Genomic DNA, 13,354 nt, shown 5'->3' on the forward strand with positions numbered 1-13,354 from the left:
GCTGAGAAGAATGTGTATTCTGATTTTGTGAGGTGGAACACTCTGTAAACATCTGTTAAGTTCATTTGTTCAAGAGTTCAATTGAATTCTAGTATTTCATTACTTATTTTTTGTCTAGTTGATCTATCTATTTGTGACAGTGGTGTGTTGAGGTCCCCTATTACAATTGTATTAGTGCATATGTATCATGCCCATTAGCATTTGTTTTATATAGTTGGGCACACTAGTGTTTGGTGCATAGATATTTATGATTGTCATCTCTTCCTCTTGGATTGTTCCCTTTACAAGGATGTAGTGTCCTTCTTCCTCTCTTAATTAGTGTTGGTTTGAAATCTACTTGATCTGCAAAGAGGATAGCTACTTCTGCTTTTTTTCGGGTTCCCGTCACATGGAATATTGTTTTCCACCCTTTAACTTTGAGTCTGTGAGTTTCATTTTGAATTAAGTGTGTTTCTTGTATGCAGCATATTGTTGGATTTTGCTTCTTGACCCATTCTGCCTATTTCTTTTGATTGGTGAATTGAGACCATTAACATTGATGGTTATAACTGAAACGTATTGACTTGTCATTGTCATGACTTTTTCTTTTTGTTGGGTTCTCCCCCTTTCCATTTAATTTCTTGTCATGCCAGATGGGTTCATTCTGCTTTGCTTCCTGGGGCTGTGATCCTCAATGTCTGTTCCTAGGATATTGTGTAAAATTTTTTGGAGTGCTGGTTTGGTATTCAGGAAGTTCCTAAGGTGCTCTTTGTCATGAAAGTATCTTATTTCTCCATCAGTTTTGAAAGATAGTTTCACAAGGTACATCAGTCTGGGTTGGAGGCTGTTTTCTTTTAGGGCTTGGAATATGTGACTCCAAGCTCTTCTTGCCTTGATGGTTTGTGTTGAGAAGTCTGCTGTGATTCTGATGGGCTTTCCTTTGTGATTTGTTTCTTTTCTCTGACTGCTTGAAGAACTTTGTTCTTCTGTTGAGTTTCTAGAATCTTAACAATTATATGCCTATGTGTAGATTTTTTTTGATCAAGGCTATTTGGAGTCCTATATGCCTCACTTATCTGTAGGTCAAGTTCTTTTCCCCTGCTTGGGAAGTTTTCTGCCATTACTTCTGTGAAGAGCTTTTTTATGTCATCTGCACTCTCTCCTGTTTCTTCATTGAACCTTGATCAGTCTTATGTTATTCTTCTTTGCATCGTCTAGCAGCTGCTGGATTGAATTCTCGCGTTCCCTTGTAATTTTGAAGCAATTTTTCTTTTCCTGGTCATTAATTGTAATCTTATGTTCTATATCTGAAATTCTGTCCTCACATTGGCTCATTCTGTTGTGTAGAGTTTCAGTGGAGTTTTTCATGTCCTGGAAATCTATTTGCATCTGTTTTATGGATTCCATTTGTTTCCTATATTCCTGAGCTCCTCTCTAGATTTATTAATCATGTCTTGCACTAGGGGCACAATTTCTCCTGTTATCTGAGAAATTATTTCTGATTTCATTTTTTCCAGATCCCCTTTTGTTGCCAGTTCCGTGGGTCCAGGTGGTTGAGTATCAGAGTGTTCCATCTCATTTCCCTTTGGGATTGCTGTAGGTGATCTGGAAGTCTGGTTTTGAGACTTATTTACGTGTTTTCTCATTTCGACTGGATGGCAGGAGGGTACTGTTGGCGCCCACGCAGATCACCTCCTCTGAGCTGGGAGTTGTGGGACAGGCGCTGGGAGCTGTGGTAGCGATGGTGGCCCGGAAGCCCCTTCCTCTGGGCCAGGAGCGGCAGGACAGAAGGCTGGCCAAAAGCCCTTTCCTCTGGGCTGGGAGCAGCGGGAGGGATGGTGGCCGGGAAGCCCCTTCCTCTGTACCAGGAGCAGTGGGATGATGGCTCAGAAGCCCCTACCTCTGGGCTGGGAGCAGTGGGAGGGATGGTGACTGGGAAGCCCCTTCCTCTGGACCAGGAGCAGTTGGGTGGTGGCTCAGAAGCCCCTACCTCTGGGCTGGGAGTGGCAGGAGGGATGTTGACCGGGAAGCCCCTTCCTCTGGACCAGGAACAGTGCAACTGGGATGGCGGCTCAGAAGCCCCTACCTCTGGGCCGGGAGCGGTGGGACAGAAGGTGTCCCAAAAGCCCTTTCCTCTGGGCTGGGAATAGTGGGAGGGATGGTGGCTGGGAAGCCCCTTCCTCTGGACCAGGAGCAGTGGGACGGCGGCTCAGAAGCCCCTACCTCTGGGCCGGGAGTGGCGGGGATCTTTAGGTCTTTTTAACTGGCTTGGGAAAGTTTGTGAACATTTTCAAATAGGAAAATGGGTTTTAACAATGAAACATTTTAATTTGTCTTATGCTATATCAAAGTCCTTAGGTAGCGTGGAAAGAGTGACTTTTGAAGTCAAGATACATGTGACCTTGAGTCCTACCTCCATACTAGCTACATGACCCTGGGCAAGATGATTGTACAGTAGGAATAGTAATACTTATGCAAATGAGATACAGTATCAGTGACTATTCTAGAATAGGCACAACACTGGTATCAGTGTCTTCCTTTCCTTTCCCTGTGCCTTTTAGAGGAGTTGATGTTTTTAGAGTAGTTGATGCTTTTAGTTTGAAAAAACTGCAGACATTTGTCTGTATTTTTGAATGTCTACTATGTGCACTGAACTAGAGATAAGCAACATCATTCTGGGTGTGGTAGTGCATACATATAATCCCAGCACTCTGAGAAGTTAGGGTAGGAGAATTTACAAGTTTTGTCCTGGCCTCAGCAATTTCAGAACTTACTTTCATAATAAAAAATAAAAAGGGTCAGGGATGAAGGTCAGTGCAAAGGCCCTCGGTCACTCCCAGTCCCTCCCTCCCAGGAAGAAAAATCACCAATTATTTTGCCTGCCCAGAAAAGAGCAAATTCCTTTGAGGCCTCCTGTGAACCAGGCACTATTCCAGGCACTGTCCACACACTTATGTAGTCCCTGTGTCACATGCCTGTGCATCTTACGAGCATGCTGCAGCACTAGCAGACAGGTGGCCAAGCACTCTGGGTCTGCATTCGGGCACACTTAGAGCAAGTCTCATCTCTGAGCACAGCAGAACCTTCTACAAGCCAGCTTCTGTAAGCTTCAGTTTCCCTGCCTGTGGCATGAGGAGTCTCATAAATACTGGTAGAGCAGCAATTGAAGCCTTGGTCTTTCTGACCAGAGAGAAGGGTTCTTTCCAGGTAAACCCTGGTAGACATTGCTGCCAGTAAGAAACTAACCCAATATAGTAATATTTAGAGTGGGAAATTTGAGATGATGTTTGTTGTCTTTGTTTCCTTTTTTTGTTTCCTTTTCTTTGTTTCTTAGAATTTTCATTTTTATTTTTGGATGGATATGAAGCTTTCCTGTATCCTTTTCTATAATTACAAGTATATTTCCTCCTCTAGAGCAGACTGTGTATTTTTTTTTTTTTTTTTTTTGTACTGGGGATCGAACTCTGGTCCTTGGGCTTTCAAGGCAGGCAGCACAACCACTGAGCTAAATCCCCAGCCCCTCAGACTGTGTATTTTTAAAACATTAGAAGAGTTAAGATTTCATGACAAAATTTAGGTTTAGCAAGTGTCAGAATTTAGGGAACCCTTCAAATTTTGAAGCAGGCATTTTAGCCCTAAGGTGTGTGACATTCATGGTTAACCAAAAATAAACACATAAATGGGTACACCTTTCCAAAAGTCAGTGTAATTATAAACACTGCTGTATGGAAGAGCGTCACTGTAATGATCTTATTTCAGCCACATATTTAGAAAACTATTTGGAGAGATCAAATGGCCTTCTTGTCCATAAGCCACGACAGTTAGAGGGAGAGAAGAGCTATTTCTGGAGCAGCCTTCACACATGTGTTGTGTGTAGGTTGTGTGAAACTGCTGCTGGCCCCTGGCTCCTGGAATCCCTTTGGGGGTTAGTGTTTCTCTCCTGGGGCTCTTGGGGTTTAAAATGTATCTTTGTACCATATTAAATAAAATATTGACACAATAAAATGTAGTTCATGTTACCAAAAAAAGAAAGGCTTTCAATTGCTGTCCCCACAGATGTGGACCCTGTTAAAATAGTGAACAATCTGGTCACCATGATATTTAGATCAAGAGAACACAAGAGAGAAGGTAGGAAGGCAGGCATGGGCCACAATGTCTGTTGAAGCAAGCATAAGAAGAAACTGAAGAGAGCTTGGAAGTGTAACTCTTACTGGCCTGCTGTCTGGTTCCTGTGAAATATAGACAGATTTATTCTTTTAACTGGAAGGATCTAGCCATTTATACCAAAAGCTCTCATATGATACATTGACTCTATCCAGTTTGGCTTATACAGAACAGGAATGACAAAAGCACTTGGGAGTCAGTTTAAAGAAAAGTGGCCATAGAAAGGCATGGACAGAGCCATGACCAGCAGTGTACTGCTCCTGTCTGGCCATATACGCACTTCATGTGCACGGTCAGATTACTTTGCTAGTCCATGAAAGAGCAAGAGGTGTTTTAAGGCCTTATTTTATTACCTGAATGGATAAAGCACTGTCTTCTACCTCATATATGCCATTCTCCATCATTGCAGAAAAGATAAAATACAGTACGTCCTTGGCTTATGAACTTGGGAGTTGCGAACTTTCACAGGTGTACTGTGTTAAGACTCACTTTGTGGGCTTACGAATAAAGCCAACTTATGAACAGTTCTCCCAGGACAGTACTCATTTGTAAGTGGAGGAATTACTGTATTTGGATTAAGATTTTGCATGTGTACATCCTATTCCTAGTTCAGTCAGGTGGACATAATGATGAGTGATTTGGGCAGAACTGTGAGGAGTTATAAAGTAAAACATAAAATTACCATCTAGTACAGTAAACATCTCACTTGGGTATTATATGCACAGGTGGCTTTGCAGCTGTAATCACCACACCTTTGGATGTGGCAAAGACAAGAATTATGTTGGCAAAGGTAAGTGGCAAAATACTGTAATGTAGACCATCTGTTAGGGCTTGGGCTTGTAGGTATATAATAGTGAATAAAAGTACCTGGGAACCATTGGTAAAACAGATACAGAAAGAGTAGTTAAAGTAATCACTGTGACAAATATGCAGCATTTTTCCATTTCAAAATCATTTTCCCTGCATTACATAAACAAGTAGGTCTGAGCCTCTGCCTGGCAATAGTATCAAATCTATATTTTTCATGGTGACAAACCTCAGGCTTAGAAAGGTTGACTAGCTTTGTATCATAGAGCAACTAAGCTACAGGCAGTGGTAGGGAGCCTATGGCACGCATGCTGTAGCCAGCTGTTTGTTATCACTGAAATCTCTAAAAGGTTTGCCATCACTGCTATAGGCTGTAAACATAGATTATGACTGGCCTTAACCACACGAGACAGTTGCTAAAATTGTTTAAAACAGTTGTTCAAAAAATTGTTTGTAGATTTGTCTTTTGTTGTTCTAGTACCACAGTGTCTGAATTATAGTAGCTTTTAAGCCTTGATATTCAGTAGAATAAACTGTCCAGCTTTGTTTTTTATAATTGTTAAAAATTAAAACTTTTTTTTAAAAAAGCTAGACTGTTCAAAGAAAGCCATATGAATAATGTTTCTCAATCAAAGCAGTTTTTTAAAAAGTCCTATCCTTGGGGAAAAGTAGAACAAAGGTGAGCAGAGCCCTAGTACATAGGTGGATAGGACCAAACCTAAGAACGCAGATCCGATTTTAAATAGAGCATAGTATTGTTTATTAAATGTGCTTAGTACCGCTTAGGCACATTTCTTTTTTTTTTCTTGTTACTGGGGATTGAACTCGGGACCTTGCGCTTGTGAGGAAGGCAGCGGAACCACTGAGCTAAATCCCCGACCCCACATTTCTTAATTGTACCACTTACACTGGTGACTCCCTGCCCTCCTCAGATCAACTTATCAGTCTTTTACAGTTGTATGTCAGGAACCTGGGTAAGCTCTAAAAGCAGCTTTCCTCTGTGATGACGGCCAATCCACTGTGTGCCTGCATATCTGAATCTAAGTGCTTCTGGGACAGTGAGAACAGGTCTTTATTTCTGAGCAGCTCTCTGAACTGTTTGAAGGTCTGTCTTAAATGAAGGCAAGGAGAGCCATGCATCTGAGGACCTCTGAGAGCCAGCTGTCAGTTGAAGAGTGTCAGATGCTAACAGATTTCTCCCTGGTCTCTTCCTGCAGGCTGGGTCCAACACTGCGAGTGGGAACGTGTTCTCTGCCTTGCAAGGGGTCTGGAGGTCACAGGGGTTCACAGGGTAAGGACATGGGGAATGCTCAGCTGCCCTGCCTTCTCTCCACCAGCTCTTCCACTTTCAGCCTGCCATGGGATGAACACCTTTCCCTTTTTTCTGCTTATGTTCAAATTTGGGTCCCTTTATTTGGATTGTATGAAATGTTTTATGATGTTGCATATGTGAGATAATTTTTTTTTCATATGTGAGATAATTAATGGTATATTTTGGAATATTTTGGCCAAGTGATTCTCATTCTTGTCCATCTTGGTGTTTGATGAAATTCCCATGTGTGGCACTTGCCCACATCTGGGCTGTGGCATAGACAAAAGAGATTCTCAGTTTCACAATGCAGGAATGCAAGTGAGGGAAGGGTGCATTATTAGAAGAGAGCATTTGTGGCGTGAGTACTGTTTACTATTATTAACAATAGATTGTAGCTACACATTGTCTTATGATGAGGATGTGGTCTATGTGGACAGGTGATTTTGTCATTGTGTAACCATCACAAGTGCACTTATACAGACCTGGACAGGCTAGCCTACAACACACCCAGGCCATGTGGTGTGACCTGCCGACCCTAGGCTACAACCCTTTATCGAACGGTTGAATGCTGTAGGCAACTCAATTGCATCATAATCATGGGGTCTACCATGGTCTGTGTGGTTGTCTTTTACCCAGATGTTGATATGAGGTGTGTATCTACACTTTGAACATGCCACACACAGGACAGCTCAGTTGAGAATAATTGATCTATATTATTGGCCGAGTGCCTCAAACTTTTAGCTTCCTTCTATTAAAAGCTCCCTCTTCAAATGTTATTCCAACAGTGCATTTACAATATAAACATGTAAAGTGTGTACATGTTGCAATCTTAAAGGGAAATTATGGCTCTCTCTTTGAAATTTGCTATCTAGGATGATCCTGTAAGAGCAAAGCAGTGGGCTCCCTTTGGACAGGGCAGGAAGGCTGGCACTAGGCTAGCTAGGACAGGAGTCGCACCTGGGGGTAGAGGGAACAAAGCAGAGGCTCCAGTGGGTCTCCAGCCTCTTCACCTGCTGGTGCTGCCACTTCCCATCCCCAAGCTGGCATGGGTTACTTGATTGCATTTCTGTGTACTTTGGGCCGTGTGAATTCCACCTGTTTGATAGTCTGGGAACCTAAAGCAGGGAGGTAAATGCCCCAGTTCAATTTTGGGAAGGAAAGCAGCCCCATCCTTGGCACAGTGTTTCCAACTGGAACTCTGGAAAGTAGATAACTTCAGGTGCTGATGGATTGAAACAGGAGTGGGTCTAGTGGAAAGGACTGAATCTGGAAGTCTTGGATCATCAGGTGGGCAGAGTAGTGGCATCTATACTGTGAGTCTGCCAGTCATGGATGAAATAATCCAGTTCCTCACATCAGAGGCTCATTCATTGTGGTACCAAGTTTGCACTGAACAAATAAATGGTAGGAGGGAAAAATGAGGTCTGATACCATGTGTATAGTAGCTGGTAAGATTCCTATGTGTTTCAGTGATTGGGCCACATATGTGGAGAGGTTACATGCAGTACAGTTTTTTTTAGATCTTAAAAGCAGTCTAGGGGCTGGGGATTTAGCTCAGTGGTTCCGCCGCCTGCCTCGAAAGCGCAAGGACCCGAGTTTGATCCCCGGTACCCCCCCCAAAAAAAGCAGTCTGCCAAATTTCACTCGTTTCCATGTAGTTCATGTTACAGACTGTGGAAAGTGCCAGCCAGAATTCTACTGTTGATCTTGGCACTATGGATAGAGGTCAAGCTGCAGCCCACCTGCCTTTCTTGAGAAGGTGGTAATGGGGGTGGCATGATCCCTGGGCAAAATCACGGGTTCTGAAAGCTGTTAGAGAATTGCCTTGAGTAGATAGTGGAAAGGATGGCAGAAGAGTCTTTTCTGCCCTGGTTGTGGCACAGACTTGATGTTGTAAAATTAAGTGCTACCAGAATTATAGGTGGGTGTGTGTCAAAATGAGACCAACAGCCTATCTGTTCTCTGCCTCCTGTGTTTGCCCTGAAAAGGTAAGCGAGTCTTTCCTTACCTGCCACAAGTCCCTTAAGTCCTGGGCTCTAGTTGGTACATACAGGTAGTCCTGAGCAGCATATTCCAGGCAACAAGGTTGTCACTTAAGATATGACACTTTTAGTAGCCCCCTTGTCAGTATGATGAAAGTACAAGTGTTGACCACAAAGCAAATAAAACAAAAACTCCTCTGGGCCTGGGCAGCTCTCCTTAGTAGTGGTTCTAGGCCTCCTCCGTCCCAAAGGTGGCTCAGCTGGCTTCCTCTGTTCCATGTCCCAAGTTCCCAGGAAATAGCATTACCCACTTGTGGTGGATGGTGCTGCCCTCTCAGGGTCAGAGCAAGTGGAGACCACTTTGTGTCTCCACGTAGGTTCACCAAGCAAAGACTGTGTCTGGTGCATGTATAGAGTATACGCTTTAGAGCAGGCAGGTCTCCACCTAAATAGAAGTCCTGCATGCCCATTCAGTGCAATGGTGGCGAGCAAATGGGAAGCCTGCTTATCTGTGCCTTCTCAATCAACTGGTTTTTTTGCTTGCCTGTGCCTTTGGTAGTAACATTGACTGCCATGAGCTCCACTTTGTGCCCAGTACAATGAGAATGCTGTACATCTGCAGTCTCATCTGATCTGCGAACACTAGGGCACACTCCTGCCTCCTTGCAAGTCTCTGCCTCCAAGTTTGGTTTGGGGCACTCCCTGTACAGATTACTTTAAGGGTGCAATTATGTCAGTAGCTTGAGTTGTCATCTAGTAAAACCAGACTGCTTCCATCTGCCTCTCCCCACGAGTAGTTGAGCTTGTTGGTGGGAAAAGCTGAATAAGACTGGGTTTTAGAAATAAGATAGTGAGGGAGAATTTGTGGCCAATGTTGTCTTCCACAGCCCAGTTTCTGCTGACCTCCTTTTGGCACCTTCCCTTTGTAGGGCAGGGCTAGGGAGATTAACCCATTTTTAGGCCAGAAAGACACTAAATAGCATCATAGTGGTAATTTACAAGATTTTGCCTTCACCAGCCTCTTTGTGCAGAAACCATGTTACACCATGCTGAGCTGAACAACTTTTATTTTTAATGTGTATTTTGGTCTGTGTTTTGGTCTTCTGTAGAATTTCCATGTTTATTTTCAGGTAAGAAAAAGAGGTTAATTTTAGTGTAGTATTTTCCTTAATGATTTAAATTCAGAGGCAGCTAGCCCCAAAGGGCCCCACACACTAATGTAGTAACCTCTTATTCCTCAGAGGTGCTGTGCGCTGCATGCAGAGGGGAGCAGCCAGGGGACAGCGAGGGGGCTATGAGGGCCGCAGGGACTTCCTTGCCATCCACTTTCCCACTCAGCTGCCCCAGCTCATTATGCAGGGCCTATGTCCTCAAAATGCACAGCTCCTGGTGGCATCTGCACCCTTTTCAGTTTTCTCTTCTAGCCTTGCCCAAATGTAGCGTTTTCACTATTGTCTTCCCACTTGCTGTGACTTTGGACATTGGTTTCTACTTATGAAGTACCATTCTGGGAAAGCGTTCAGATGTTCTGAAAATGGGGACAGGACATATCTCCTGTCCTCCTCCCCTCCACAGAAACCAGGCATTCACAGCTCAGGACACACCTTAGGTGTCATCAAGTATGCCCTCATATGGACTTGCTTTTAAACCTGTGTTGTGAATGTTTGCTATTGGTGCCTGTGTCTTGGTTCTGCCCACTCCCTATCAGCTGGGTTTGCCCTGTGCCATGACTTAGGCAACTAGGGTCATTTGCAGCTTTTCTTTCCTCAACAGTGTCACAGTGAACATATGTGAACATGGACCTGTGCACAGCCAGGTGAAGGTTGTGATCCTTAGTGCTGCTCTTCTCTGACCTGGGCTCTCTGGAGCTGTGCCTAGGCTGTGTAGCCACTCTGTGCCTGGCTACTGAAGGTTTTGGGGTGCTGCTCCCTCCCCACTGTTGCCCACTTGCCCCAGTCCCAAATTTGAGACTGAAAAAGAAAACAAGGATCCATGGTTCCTCCTAGTGGCATCACATTTGTGGTGTTTTGAGGATAAAACGTGACTAGTGACTGGATTATCGGAGTTATCTGAAAGTCTGCTCATTTTCCCCAGACTAACTCCTGAGACCCCTCAGTCGTCCTGGGAAGCACCCTCTAGCCTTACTGGATTCAGCCCTTTGACTCCTTTTCATCAGGGACATTGAGCTGTAGTGTTCTCAACCTTGGCTGCACACGGCTGGGCTCCTTCACAAGCCTACTTGGGAATGCTACTTAGTGGAATTCTAAATGGAAAAAAAGCACTTTTAAGTGCCATGTGGGGCATAATGAGTACAGTATGTTGAGTTGAGCAAGCTGTGGGTATTAAAATTTAACCACTTTTTTCACACAATTTACAATATCTCTTCTTCCCGTAGGTTGTTCGCTGGTGTCTTCCCTCGAATGGCAGCAATCAGCCTGGGAGGTTTCATCTTTCTGGGTGCTTATGACCAAGCCCGCAGCATGCTGTCCAAAGTGGGCAGAAAGAGTTGGTGAGGCAGAGGCTACACATGTGCTTCCCTGAGGAAAGGGGTCTGTAGTGAGAACCCATGTGCTCCCGCTCAGTCTTCTGAACAGCAAAGTTCAACCTTGAGAACCTATCAGCCACTGGTTAACCTATCACAGTTAAATCATCACCTGGTATGCCCAGAACAAGGAAGGAACTGTGTCCATAGTAAAACTGAACAGTCTTCTCAGAATCCCTCAATAAATAATTCTGGAGATGCTGAGGCCCGGCCCTTCAGAGCTCTCATTTGATCTGATCTTTTATTTCCTGCCACCTGGGGGTGGATGCAACAGAAGGCAAAATGGTTACAATTTTTTTTTTTCTTTTTTTTTCTGGTACCGGGAATGGAACTCAGGATCTTGAGCTTGCCAGGCAGTCATGGTGCCACTGAGCTACATCCCTGGCCCGGCAAGATGGTTACACTTTTAAAACAAGGGCTACACAAGGAAAAGGAAGGAGACGTGGGGCAAAATTCTGCATGTAGCTATTTCTCCCCTGGGTGAATTCCTATTGTGTAGGGTTTCAGCTTTGTTTAAAAAGAATGAACTACAGGTGCATAGCAAGCATTCTTTCTGGTCATCAGGCTGCTGTTTTTAATTATTTTACCTATAAAAACATGTGATGGTATTATTTTACACAGACATGTCCACCAACCCCTGTGGCACATCTGGCAGTTCCGATGACTGGGCAGGCTCTCAGTGGCCTTGGGAAGCGGAGCCCCACTGCACTCTTTCCCTGGAATATGCACAGCATTGCTTGTCTTAGTAGAGTTTGTGGCCCAAAGTTACAAGCTCAGCACTGGAAGCAGAATGGAAGATGTGGAAAGGTCAGCATACTTTGGGATTTCAGGGCTTGACTAACGAGGTCCAGGTGTAGCCAACTACAGGGAGAAGTCTCAGGAGTCTAGCAGTGGTGTCTTCCTTTAGCAACAGTACACAATGCTGCTTTGCCTAAGTTTTTTTTTTTCCTTTTTAGGGCAAAATGTTAAAAGTAGAATGACATTTACAACAGAAAGAATGTTAAGTTTATGGCTAGGGTCATTTATAAATGAACCTTTATTAAAGACACTTCAATGCCACTTGTTAGACACTTCAATATTTTACATGTTTTTTCAATGTACACTGTACCAAAATTTCTATAAATAAATAACTGTACATAAAAGTAATACTTCCTCTTTCACATTGCCTCTCAGAAGCAGCAAATTCACATATTTTGTGGAAGTAACATTAGTTAACTTGTGAACAAAATTCTAAATGTGCTTACCTTTTGGAACAGTGATGACCTCTGACAGTAAAATTTGACATAGGTAACCATTTTGTCAACACTTCCCTTCAGCGTTTGACTAAAGGAACTTGCTCTGAGATTTTAAAGACCTTGCTTGTTTCAAGGTAATTCTTGCCGAATTACACATTGGCACTCACAAGATGGTTAGCTACAAGTCTCCAAAGTGCAAATATACCCAGGTCTAGGGCTAAATTTTGTACAGTCCAAGCCCAGTTCCATCTGTGCGAGGGGAAAGTGTGGACAGGCCTGCTCTGGCTCTTCAGTAGAAATAAGCTAGCCCTGAAAAGTGAGAACTTTATCCTTTTCATCCTCCAATGTCATATATTGGCAGAACTAAAACTTCAGTATTGAAAAAAATCCACAGGTACCAACACCAGCAGCCTTTGCCTTAATAAAAAGCTTCAAATAACAATCCGAGGATCCAGATAAGACATTTGGTTTTATCATAAAATGAACTTCAAAGTAGGAAGAAAGGCAGTGCTTAATTGTGGTGGCTTAACAATTCTCCTCCTTAAAGAATGGACTTAAACCTACAATAAGTAGTTAGTTACTCTGCAGAGATGAGTGAGTGACTTGTACACAACACGGGCAGTCTGACTGGCATGGGAAGCTGAGGACTTCTCATTCTTCCCAACCCACCAGAAGTGCTGGGGAGCAAATGTGGTTTTCACCTCACAAAGTTCCAGCTGTGCATTAAGGCACCAGAACTATTCCCCACCCCCCTCAAATTTAAACAGCAACCTGATATGAAAAATAATAGTCAAAATTGTATAATTCTTTTGTTAACCATGCACTAAAAGATTAAAATAGCCTCTGTAAAAGATATATAATATATATGAAATCTCTGAAAACTCTTATGTACAATGGTATCAAATACTTTTTCTGCCTTTTGTACACAAATAGCCTCTTGCATTTCTGTGCTTTGGATGCAAGTCCTGTGACTGGTATTGCATACAGAGTTAAGAATGTACAGATCAGTGATGCTTAAGCCCAGCTTCCGCATAGCCTCTCCTACCTCTTTCCTGCTGACAAAAGCATGACAAGAGCTGAGGTAGACAAAGCTTAGCTTTTTGGTGCCAACAGCAGTGGTCCCCTCCACTTCCTGGGGAGCTGTCCTGTAAGCGGTGTGGACTCAGGACCAGAGCCACATGCTGTGGGGAGATGGCCATTAGAAACAAGCAAGTGCTGGGCTTCTGGGAGTTCTGGGTTGCCTGAAGTTAATGTAGATGGAGGCTCTTGGTTTATGGAGTCTGATTCATACAATCTTGCTAAAGTCCAAGATGAATCCCCTAGGAGAAAAGAT

General features: G+C 43.5%; 2 protein-coding genes across 17 annotated transcripts in view; one reads left to right on the forward strand and one right to left on the reverse strand.

The window, feature by feature from the left end:
• The window catches only part of Slc25a26 (solute carrier family 25 member 26), a 169,037-nt gene extending 158,024 nt beyond the window's left edge, over nt 1-11,013 (forward strand). For 4 of the 6 annotated variants that reach the window (XR_015439137.1, XM_004854168.4, XM_021266011.2 and 1 more), the window contains 3 exons: nt 4,869-4,933; nt 6,168-6,241; nt 10,640-11,013. Coding sequence is in view for 5 of the 6 variants with exons in the window: in XM_004854168.4 (XP_004854225.1) it covers nt 4,869-4,933; nt 6,168-6,241; nt 10,640-10,757 (257 nt within the window). In the remaining variant the exon portion in view is untranslated. The remainder of the gene's footprint in view (nt 1-4,868; nt 4,934-6,167; nt 6,242-10,639) is intronic. The other 2 variants (XM_021266014.1, XM_004854169.4) reach the window with 1 other exon arrangement.
• A 791-nt stretch (nt 11,014-11,804) lies between these two features.
• Lrig1 (leucine rich repeats and immunoglobulin like domains 1) overlaps nt 11,805-13,354 on the reverse strand; it is a 128,218-nt gene continuing 126,668 nt past the window's right edge. For all 11 annotated transcript variants that reach the window (XM_004854172.4, XM_087181326.1, XM_087181322.1 and 8 more), the window contains one exon: nt 11,805-13,340. In XM_004854172.4, coding sequence (XP_004854229.1) covers nt 13,114-13,340 — 227 coding nt within the window. In that variant the 3' untranslated portion in view covers nt 11,805-13,113. The remainder of the gene's footprint in view (nt 13,341-13,354) is intronic.

Source organism: Heterocephalus glaber, unplaced genomic scaffold (assembly GCF_053883595.1).
Source record: "Heterocephalus glaber isolate CG9 unplaced genomic scaffold, H.glaber_assembly_v1.0 deba00001472, whole genome shotgun sequence".
NCBI lineage: Eukaryota > Metazoa > Chordata > Mammalia > Rodentia > Bathyergidae > Heterocephalus > Heterocephalus glaber.